At 32.2% G+C, this 12,379-nt stretch overlaps 1 protein-coding gene across 1 annotated transcript; it reads left to right on the top strand.

The window, feature by feature from the left end:
* Positions 1-6,520: 6,520 nt before the first annotated feature.
* On the top strand, positions 6,521-7,124 carry LOC141703429 (uncharacterized). Its single transcript, XM_074506963.1, has 2 exons — positions 6,521-6,928; positions 7,008-7,124. Exons 1-2 carry the CDS (start codon positions 6,521-6,523, stop codon positions 7,122-7,124), a joined length of 525 nt encoding a protein of 174 aa, XP_074363064.1.
* The last annotated feature ends 5,255 nt before the right edge of the window (positions 7,125-12,379 follow it).

Raw genomic sequence — 12,379 nt, forward strand, 5'->3', positions numbered from 1 at the left:
TACGGTTGCAGATGATAATTTTCAAAAACCGCTTTTCGCGATTTGGTTCAACTTTTACCCCGAAATCGATCCGATCTGAACCGTGTACAGCCCTGATGGTTGTTAAGCCCGGGGCTTTATTTTTTTTACCAATGAGGTAACTTTTTTTTACCAGTGTGTTTCATAGAACAATGTTGCTTCTCTGTTTTCATGATGATGAATCTTGTGTATTGTAGATGTACGGTCAATTTTGTATCAGCGTTATAGCTGTTGATGACCCTAGCATTACAGAAACTAAAGCAGAATTTACAACATTTTAATCCATTTAGGGGAACCAAAATCTATATGGAATGGATTCATAGTTTTGGTTTATTTATTTTGCAAAAATTACATGGAACCGTGAGCTAAATAAGCCCAAAAATCGACTTTGGATAAGATAAATAAATTACCTTCACAGCCTTTTGAATGAAGAAAAATATGGGGGAAAATATGGGATAAAATATATTTTACTTGAACCTGTGCGTTATCCGAGTACTTAACTCTAATCAATATACTTATGTAAAGGAGAACATAGTGGCATTTAGGTGGCGCCTCTCAAAGGAAAAGATAGGGGCGTTTAGATGGCGCTTCTCAAATGCTTCTCAAATCGTTTAATTGTATTTTTCTAATTTATTCGATTTTTAGAATTAATAATCAATCAATCATCAATCAATTAATCAATATACTTATATAAAGGAGAGACACTTACCATTCTATTTTTCTAATTTTTTCAATTTTTTGAATTAATAAATATCAAAAACTACAATTACCTTCCTAAAATTTCTACAAAATCTTTCATTAAAATCTTTAAAATCAATTTACCATTATAACTTACCATTCTATTTTTCTAATTTTTAAATTTCTACAAAATCTTTCATTAAAATCTTTGAAATCAACTTACCATTATAACTTACCATTCTAAAATCAACTTACCATTATAACTTACTGTTGTGCTAGACATGCCTGTATCATAACAAGACTAAGTCATACTGACAACCCTAATATTAGTTGTATTGTAACCTTAATCTATAATTCATACTTGTAACACTTAATGTCTGTAAAATATAAATGGAGCAGACTGGAGCATTTTTCTCTGAACAGTGTCAAGCCTAAGAATTCTATCTGGAAGAAGATCAAGAAGATCATGCCTCAGAAGAATTATGAAGAAGCTTGGAGTTGAATAAATATATTTGGTGTAAAACATTCTAAGTCAAGATCTCTACAAGTCACAGAATTAGTGTTATAGAGAAATCATTCGAGAACTCCAGAATGACTTATCGAGAAGTCATTTAAACTCCAGAGAGTACCGACGGATGAGTAACATCTACCCGACGGATGAGCAATATCTACTCGATGGATGAGGAATGTCTACTCGACGGATAAACCATCACTACTCGACGGATAAACAACATCCACCGGGTATAGAAAACTCAGGAATTGTCTGTCGAGAACTCAGAGATATCGACAAATATACATTCATTAGAGAACTCTGAGTTATCGATAAACCAAAATTCACTAGAGAACTCAGAGTTGTCCATAAGTCTAGGCAACAATGAAGTTTCAGAGATATCGACAAGCCAACATGCCTATTGAGATGTCGAGTTCTCTACGACATAATTGGAGATCTCGAAGTGAAGAAATTTCTCTAAGTACAGAATTGCAGAACAGTTCAATATCCAAGGTTGCAAATCAACAAACAATTCACACAGCTGGATTGACAAGTCTACAAAAAGCAGCTTAAGAGATGTGCAAGATCAACGACAAAGATTAACTGACAGAGGAGATTAAAGTAATCACGGGAAGCTAAAGATATGCTAAGCCAGAAATGGAAGATTTGTTTTTCTATAAATAGAAATGACAAGTGACAGTTTAGAAAAGATAATAGCATTTTTATTATCCACCGTTTAAACCAGCAGTTAACTGAGTTATAAAGTTAACACTGGTCCTCTAGTTAAGTTAAAAAGAGAACAATCAGATTAGAAAAATTATGTGTTCTCTCTCAAGAAAGAAGCTAAGTTCTAAAATAAGAACTTAGAGATTTTATAGCAAAACACTGCTTGATTTTTAATATAAAATTAAGTGAGTTTTGAAGATCTTTGTTTTACATATTTGCTCAGCTATTTATGTTTAACATCCATTCTACTAAATCATTAACAACAACCAACTGCTAAAGCCTAAGTCGCTCGAAAATCAAATATTTAAGCCAAAACACATTCACCCCCCTCTATGTTGTATTCATATCTAACAAGTGGTATCAGAGCAAAATCTGAAAGTAAACAGATTAGATCTTGGAAAAATGAATACACAGAAAATCAATAGTATCAAGATTCCTCCCTTTGATAAGGCCAATTACACTTTATGGTGTTTATAAGAATGGCCAATCACCTTTACATTGGTATCCTCAAGAATGGGCCCTTCACTCCTGTAGTTAGAGTTGAGGAAACCACAGATGGAGATATGGTTATTCCAGCTCATTATGCTCCCAAGGATCCTTCTAAGTATACTGAACCTGAAAGAGAGAAAGTTTCCCTAGACAGTGTTTTGCAACTGATACTAATTGAGTCACTTGACAATGTAATGTATAATAATATTGTCAACTGTGACACTGCTAAACAGATCTGGGAAAAGATTGAAATACTTTGTGAAGGAACTGAGGAGGTTAGGTCAAATCAAAGAATGATATTGATTTCTCAGTATGAGGGTTTTATGGCTAAACCAAAGGAGGGTATTACTAATGTGTTTGAAAGGTTTAATAAGCTGATAAATGACTTGCAGCTTCATGATAAATTTTATGATGTTGAAGAAGTGAATTTGAAATTCTTGCTCACTCTCCCTGACCATTTGGAACAAAAGATCTCTGCAATCAGAGAAGGAAGGGATTTGAGTAGAATCACACTGGAAGTGCTCTATGGGGTTCTGAAAACTTATGAACTTGAAATGATTCAAAAGAGGTCATTAAGGGCTGGTCAAGGATATGTAATGGATGGCTCAAGTGCACTGATTGTGAATGAAGGCCAGACTTTTAATGATGAGCAAAGATCCCCAACTCCAGTCATTCCTACAAGTGAGAAAAGAGTCAATGACACTGAAGAGCAAGTCATACTGGAATTGGATGAAGAAGATGAGTTCTACACTCTTGATGAGCTTGATGAGCTTGATGAGCTAGACAAATCAATGGCTTACTTGGCTAGAAAATTCTCTAATATTAGAGTAAAGAAACCAAAATTTTTCAAAAGCAAAGGACAGTTCTTTAACAAAGACATCGGCTGGAAAGGAAAAGGGAAGTACGCTCCTGATAGCAAAACTGGCTACAAAACTGGATATGTTGATAGATCAAAAATAAGATGCTTTAACTGTGATGAGTTGGGCCATTTTGCTACAGAATGTAGGAAACCTAAGAAAGCAAAGAAAGACAAGGCCTATCTTGAATTGGAAGCAAAGTATGATGCTCTTCTAAAGAAGCAACAAGGGAAAGCTTATATTACTGAGGGCAAGTGCTGGGATGATTCAGATAATGATGAAGATGAAGAAGTTGGAAACTATGCACTCATGGCCTTGGAGCAAGGAGACTCTTCATCATCTAAATCACAGGTACCAACTCTCACCACAATTGATTTAAATGTGAGTCAATATAAGGAAACTGTTGAAAAGATGAGCACAAAAATGTTCCACATTCATACAAGCATGGTTGCTGCAAATGAGGAAGTTAGCAGATTGAAAAAGATCAATAAAAAACTTGAGAGTGAAAAACAAGAGACTGAATTGTTGTTGGTTGAACTTGATGCTGCTAAACAAGAAATTTCATACTTAAAGAATAAATTAAAGTATGCAATTGAAATTGAAGCAGTGTTGAGAGAAAGGCTGGAGAAGAATGAAATGAAGCTGAAATCCTTCAAAAATGCTTCTGAGTTGATTGGACAATATCATGAAAAGAACAAGCCATGTGCAAACATTGCCATTGGTCTTAATTATGAGGATTTGAACAATAAGAGGAAGTATGTCAGTGACAAAGGGAAATCAACTCAAACTGAAGATATTCCAATTATTTTGAAGAAAGTTGAATCACCTTTGTTCAAGGCATGTGAGGTGAACTTCAGTGAAGAAGAGTTGATCATCAAACAAGAGATAGTTGATGAGGACAAGAAAAAGAAAAATGATGAGACAACTCAGTATTCCATCTCTGTTGAAACACCAAAAGCCAATCAAGAAATAAGGAGCCTGTGAAGGAGATTAAAGCTAAACAGGTCAAAAAGAAAAAGAAGAATAGAAATGGAAAGATTGGGATAAACAAAAGCAATAATTTTGCTTATGTAGCAGATGCTCCTAGAAAGAAGTGTGAGAATTATGGATCAATGAATCACCTAACTCATCTTTATAAAAAGACTGTTAGCAATCCACCTGAAGGAGTCTGCAAGTACAATGAAGCTAAGGCAAATGATCCTTATTCATTATGTGACAAGTTTGATTGCATTCCCTGCAACATGAAAGTGATGAAGAGTTGCCACAAATTGAGAATTGATCTCATAGAATCAAAAGTTGGTTCTATATCTGAAAGGGAAAATGCTCAACAGTCTATGAATTCCATTTTATCTCAAAATTTTCATTTTACTTCTGCAAAATCAGTTAACATAAAGAAAGTACCCAACACAGTTTGGGTAGCTAAATACACTTAATCCTCATTGTGTGCAGGGCAAAGGAAAGAAGGTCATATGGATCATTGATAGTGGATGCTCCAGGCATACGACAGGTAATAAGGCCCTGCTATTATAATTTGGGGAGATGGTTGGCCCTTTGGTAACCTTTGGAGATAACAGCAAAGGATTCACAATGGGATATGGCAAGATTGTTTCTGGAAATGTTGTCATTGAAGATGTAGCACTAGTTGCTGGATTAGAAGTAAATCTTCTAAGTGTTAGTCAATTTGCAGACAGAGGTTTTCAAGTTGTTTTCAACAAAGAAGATTGTGCTTTTATTAGCAAAAAGACTGGTGAAATTGCTCTTAAAGGAGTAAAAAAGGGAAGCTTGTTTGTTGCAGACTTAGATTCAACAAATAAGGATGGAATGTGTTATTTCTACACCGAGGCATCAGAAGAGCAAAGCAAATTGTGGCATAAAAAACTATCTCACTTGAATTTCAAAGCAATCAACAGCCTAGTCAAGAAGGAACTTGTGAGAGACATGCCCAATCTGGAATTTGCTCAACTGGAAGTTTGTGAAGCTTGTCAGAAAGGAAAAATGAAAAGATCAAGTCACAAGTCAAAATCTGTGAATTCTATAAGTGCACCTCTGCAACTTATTCACATGGACTTATTTGGGACAGTAAATGTCTTGTCCATTTGAAGGAACAAATATGCCCTTGTCATGGTTGATGATTTTTCAAGATACACTTGGGTTGAGTTCATGTACTCTAAAGATGAAACTCCAAACATTATAATTGAGCACATCAAGAAAATTGAGAAGCAAGCTGAAGGAAAGGTTAGTGTGAAAAGATTGAGAAGTGATAATGGAACAGAATTCAGAAACTCAACATTAAGTGAATTCTGCAAAAGCAAAGGCGTTGTTCAAGAATTTTCAGCAGCTAGAATACCTCAACAGAATGGAGTAGTTGAGAGGAAAAATAGAATATTGGTTGAAGCTGCTAGAACTTTGCTATAAGATGCTCAGTTGCCAACTAGTTTTTGGGAAGAGGCTGTTAATACTGCATGCTACACTCAAAACAGATATCTCATCAACAAAGCTCATGACAAATCACCCTACTCAATCATGTCTAACAGGAAGCCTACAGTGAAGCATCTACATGTGTTTGGAAGCAAGTATTATATTCTAAAAGACAACTTTGAATATGTGGGGAAATTTGACTCTAAAGTTTTTGAAGCAATTTTTCTAGGATATTCATTGGAAAGAACAGCCTATAAAGTTTATGTGATTGATCAAAAGAAAATTATGAAAAGCACAGATGTGACTTTTGATGATGACAAGTGTCCAGGCTTGGAATGCCTTGATGTAAATGATGCTGAAGCCCTTGCATTTGGAAATCTAACCATTGACAGTGATTCTGATGAGGAAAATGAAGTTGTGACACAACAAGTGACAAATGAAGAGATCTCTGAACAAAATCATGAGAATGAAAGCTCTTAGAGGAGTGCTTTCAGAGCAATGCAAGAGTGACATTTTTGTCAACACCCACTGTGAAGTCTTCAACAGTAGCATCACAAAGTATAGGGATCTTCCTATAATATCAATGTTGAAAGCAATTCACAAAGATGTGATGAGGAGGATACAACAAATGAGGGACAAAATGCAAAACAGCTATGCTCTGAACCCCATATATCCTAATGTCATGAGGAGGCTGAATAAGTAAGTACTTTTATCCTAATTACAGTGTTCTCTGTGTGTTTTTAAGTGACTTATATATGCAAAATAACTATTTGTATGTAGGGCAATTGACCAAAGCAAAGGATGACATGTTTTATGGAGTGGTGGTGCAAGATACTTGGTCACCATGACAGCTGGAGGTTATGAGATGGTCGTTGACTTGGAGGCACATAAATGTGCTTGCAAGAAATGGGAATTATCAGGTATCCCATGCTATCATGCTTGTGCATGCATAGCATGGAGTAAAAAAGGTTATGAACCATTTATTCATCAATGTTTTACTAAAGACCTCTTCTTGGAATGCTACAAATATATTGTTGAGCCTATCTGTGGTGAAGAGAAATGGACAGAGACCCCATATCCTAAACCTCTTCCACCAGAGGTCAAGCCTCAAACAGGTAGGCCTAAAAAGAAAAGGAGCAAGAAAAATGATGTGGTTGGTGTTGATGCAACTAGGTTGAAAAGGCAAAATACAACTATTAAGTGCACCTATTGCACTGAGTATGGACATAATACAAGAACCTGTCCAGCAAAGGTAAATACCAAACCTTTTTGTCAATAATTTGGTAAACACACACATGTAGTGCTAATGACTATTTATCCATGTGTGTTAGGCTTCAGACATTGCAAATGGATGTGAAAAGACAGTTAAGATAATAAAGAAGTACATCCCCAAGAAGAAGGCACCAGAGGCACCCACAACTGGACAAACTGATATTCCTCCTGTGTAGAATTCTATTCCTCATGAAGCTAGAAATGTGACTCAGACTGACATATCAGTTCATGAGGTGCAAGGAAGAAGGACATCACCAAGAAAGATAGTGAGAGTAAGGCAAAAGTACACCCCAAAGAAGAAGGCACCTGAAACACTCTGAGTAGTTAATTCTTGTTATGTATTAAAATTACAAATGATTGTAGTTTATAAATTCTTTGAAGATCATATTTTGAAATGGTGTTCTTATGTTGTACTTGCATCGGTTATCTAGAGAATGTCACTTTGTCCTAATGCTCATTAGGGACAGATTAACTTTATCGGAGGTTGTTTTTATTATCTATCGTATACTTATTAAACTAGTGATTGTGGTTTTTTTATATATGACTGGAGATTGGTTTATATTCAATTGTCCTTATTGATAGGAATTGTGTTTTCCTGTTCACAAGTTTAGAGAATGGTTTTTTTCCCATTTTGCTGATCGATCAGCTAACCATAGAGATAATTTTTTTGTAAAAAGAGCAGGATGGGCCCTGCTCTCTTTTCATAAAAAATTCTTGCTGCAATTACATGAAGGAGGGAGTTTGTTAAGGTATAAAATACTTTAACATTGCTAATGAATTTACAAAAAGAATTGAAAACAATAGTAACTGTGATATCCACACATGCTGTAGACATTCCTTGGTTGATTGCAAGTACTAGAATCCTATAACAATGGTCATTTTTCCTTGTTTGTTTTAAACATTCATGTCATTTCAAATATTTCTGCCGAACCACATTCCTCAACAGTTTCATCTCAACTCCCCACCTTATTTGGCACCTCCACTTCTACCTTATTTGGGTGGATATCAATTTTATTATAAAATTTATTATATTCTTTTTAACTTTGTTTATTTAATATATTATATTTTTTATGATTTACATAACTTAGATGAGGATGTAGTTAATAATATAATTTTATTAAAAAATTTAATATCAATTTTACAAAGTTCTATAAGAATTACCTAAATTTAATATAAGATATTTTAAAAAAAAATAAGTATATACAATACTACTCCCTCCGTCCCACTGGATTCTTTACATACTTTTGCCTCATGCTTGACACGCACTTTAAGGCTACTATAAAATATAGTTCTATAATTTTTTTTTAGAATTTTCTTTTTCTGTATAAAAGTTTAAACATTATATTTTTATTTAAAAGAAAAAAAAATTTAAAATTATTTAGGGAACCATGTTTTACGGTAGCCTTAAAATGCGTATCGATCCCCCGTCCCCCATTGTAAACAACCCACCGGGACGGAGGGAGTATAACATAATAATACTATGAAGTAGAAAATTTTAATATCATTAAATTGAAAAAGTATTAATTTTATCATTAAGAAATTTTTTATATTAATTTAACAAACAATATTACTAGTTCAATATTCAGATTAATCACCCGTTCAAAATTATAATCGTTCAAAAATTATTATTCAGATTTAAATTTAACAGATAAGAATGAAGAAATTTAGCTTGAGCTTCCGTCGAATTCTTGCTTAAAAAATAATTCAGCTTGCCGTTAAGTTCAGAAGCTTGTGAAGGGGGCTATGTACGTAGATAACAGGGGAGAGCACGGTTCGGTTCGGCTCGGTCTTTTAATAAAACCGGAACCGAAACCGAAGATCATCGGTTTTAAAAATTGGCAACCGCAACCAAATCACCGGTTTCGGTTTCGGTTTCAAAAGTCCCGGTTCGGTTCTAATTTATCGGTTTCGGTTTTAAAACCGGTAAAAAAAATTATTACGACTTGAATAAAAAATGTTCACTTTATGCGATTAAATTCATTATCCATCGCATATTTTTCCATTAGCAGATTATAAACCCTGCCTAATGCTAGTAAAACACAACATTCAATTAATACAAAACCTGCTACACAATTATCTTGACTCTCATTTTTGGATCTTAGCTAATGTTATCTTGATTCTCACATTCAGGTTAATATTGACATTTCAAAGACACTGCTAACTAGTCATTACTCAGAGCCTAGAACTAAAGTTCAACTAACATTGAACTATTGGTAATAGTTAACACCTTATCAATATGTTATGCTGCAGTATCAATTGCCAATTAATTTGAACTAATTCCATGTCAATTTATCTCCAAATTACATTTATTTTTTACTTTTGGACTACAACACAAGTCAATGAAATGATCTCGCATTTATTATTGATATAATACATATGTTTATTTATTAATATTTATAATAATCGGTTCGGTTTCGGTTTTATCGGTCCGGTTTAACTCCAAAACCGGAACCGGACTATTTGTAGCGGTTCGGTTTTTCGGTTTCTCGGTTTTAATTCGGTTCGGTTTTAATCGGTTCAATTTTAGTCGGTTTTTATCGGTTTCGGTTCGGTTTCGGTTTCGGTTTCATTTCAGTTTTTCTGCTCAGCCCTACTAGATATGACAATACTGGTATACAAATATGTGAATATGATACGAAATGACACGAATAGTTAGTGTTTGAGTTTGAAAAATTAGTATACGAACACGAAAGTACATGGACACGAAAAAACACGAATATAATCAGTATTGGGTCTGAGTTTCCAATATAGGTACACGACACGGAACGAAAGTACACGGAATAAATAAATAATTAAATTTTAAAAAATATATAATATACATATATATATAATAAATACCTAATATGAATTTTACCTATTCTAAATAACGTATATTTAATTGTAAATATTAAAATATATATTATTCTTCATTGACTACATAAGTGAGCAATTCACAGTTTAATTATTTATTACATTTTTTAATAATTAATATTCTTTGTATATAATCCGTGTACTTTAGTATACTAAAACGGGTAAATACGAATAGATTAGTTCGAGTTAGTGTTAGCAAATTGGTACACGAATGTAAATCTCGGGTTTAAGATTTGGTACACAAAAATACGAAAGTACACGGAATATTTGTTCCGTTATCTGGTCTATATGTACCTTGTTAATGCTTAAAATGAAAGAGGTGTGAATGAGGCTATGTACCTTGTGAATAAAATGAAAGAAATATCAGTTATTGAAAAATTTAGTTTGTTAAAATTCTTAAAGATAATTATGTTTTAATTAAAAAATAAATTTTAACTCACATCAATAATAAACAAATTATCTTTATTTTAATACCGAACAAATTCAATTAATTATATTTAAATTTATTTTAATTTAATTTGTTTAAACCCGGATCAATGATAAAAATACATATTATTTTATTTTAGCTGGTATAGTTATTTCTTATATTAATTTTTATTTATCATGAATCGTTTGTAAAAAGATTTTTAACCTGGATGAATAGCATGTATTGATTTATTTTAGTCCGACGCAATTATACTGAATCATCCCTATTTTCATTTTATTAAAATAGTTTTGGATATTATAGAAATTGAAAAAAAAAACTCATAATTATATAAATCCAAACATCTTACACACAAATTTGTAATCAAATTTTTAATATTCCGACTATTAGGGTCGGATTGCAGTTATCCCACAATCCTAAGCATATATTATACCTAACAACAAACTAGGTACACTTTAATTTTTTCTAACACGGATTAATAATATAAAAATTACCTTTAATTTTATTTTTAGCGTAAATCAATAATATACATTATTTTGTTTTAGCTTTAGACCCGTTATATCAATCATCTAATTACAATTAGTTTGTTTTTAATTTTATTTTAGCTCTGATTAAATATTATTTAATTTTAAATTGAATAGATAACATATTTTGTTTTATTCTGATGATATTATATCGACCAACGCATTATGTTGTAGCCCGGTTTGATAAAATATTTTTTAGCTAGATCGGTAGTATTATTATATTGTTTTTTTAGCCTGATGACATTATATCGATCAAACGAATTTGCTTTCAAATTTTTATTAGTCTTTATTATTTTATTTTAATCTGAGCAGCTTTTTATATTTAAACTTTTATATTCTTTATTTTAACAATTTCTACAGGTTCAGGGCTTGAATCCCGTGAATAACATATTATATTATATTATTTATTTTCAGTCAAGTCTCAAATTATCACAAAACATCCTCTATTTGGTAATCAGTTGTTCGGTACAGTCGTTTGATATGACAAATAACAACCATTAGATCTAAAGTCACATAGATGGGAGTCGTTGGATGCAATAATAAAATAATATTTAAACTGCTCTCATGGATCCAAAGTTCGAACCCCGTCAACAACTTATTATATTTAAATTTTTATATTCTTTATTTTAACAATTTCCATAGGTTGAGGGCTTGAGTCCCGTGAATAACAAATAATATTATATTATTTATTTTCAGTCAAGTCTCAAATTATCACACAATATTTATTATTAGAACTTATCATTTTCTTCAATTTATTTTTCAACTATTGAATATATATATCAAAATATAATAATTTTAAGATATAATTATATTATTAAAAATCATTCAAGTATTAAAAGCAATCCGTGCATCGCACGGGTCATAAGCTAGTATACAATAATAACCGCAATGGAGTATAATTTGGTATACCCATTTTTTTGATTGTTTTGGTTATCCCCATTTATGATCGTTGGATCTTTTTAATCAAGTGATCATGACCGTTAAATTCCAATACTAAAAAAATATACACTACTCATGCTCCTAGGTTCAAACCCCGCCAACAACAAATATTTATATTATTATTTATACACCACTAAAACTTCTAGGTTCAAATCCCACCAGCATCAAATATTTATATTATTATTTATACACTATCCAATATTCAGGTTCAAATCCCGCTAATAATAAATATCTATATTATTATTTATAAATATATTAATAAGATAATGATCTAAAAAATTATTTTAATTTTAAATAATATAAAAATATTAATGAAGACCCGTGTATCGCATGGATTGTAAGGTTAGTTTCTATAATATGAAAATCTAGGCATCAATATTTTAGCAACTTAAAATATTGATACCCGTCGGAACTGATGGATTAACTTACCGATTAGAAGGAATTAATGGGAAGGATGAGTAGGATAAATTTTTAATATTTTAATATTGTTTTAGGTTAAATGATTGTTATTTTATATTTTATTTCGTGATGACCTCGCCCTAGTTCAGAATAGTGTATAAAATAGTGTGTCAAAATTTCAAGACAATACCTTAGCACGTGGTTTGATTCAGACGGGATTTATCATTAACCGCATGCATTTGATCATATATAATATTATATAAAATAAGTAAAGTTTAACCAACATAAATTTTAG

This window comes from Apium graveolens, unplaced genomic scaffold, assembly GCF_009905375.1.
Source record: "Apium graveolens cultivar Ventura unplaced genomic scaffold, ASM990537v1 ctg6635, whole genome shotgun sequence".
In the NCBI taxonomy this organism is placed as follows: domain Eukaryota; kingdom Viridiplantae; phylum Streptophyta; class Magnoliopsida; order Apiales; family Apiaceae; genus Apium; species Apium graveolens.

Coding starts and splice junctions, on each gene's coding strand:
- LOC141703429 (XM_074506963.1), top strand. CDS start 6,521: ATGACAGCTGGAGGTTATGAGATGGTCGTTGACTTGGAGGCACATAAA. Junction 6,929..7,007: donor CAAGAACCTGTCCAGCAAAG/GTAAATACCAAA, acceptor CATGTGTGTTAG/GCTTCAGACATTGCAAATGG.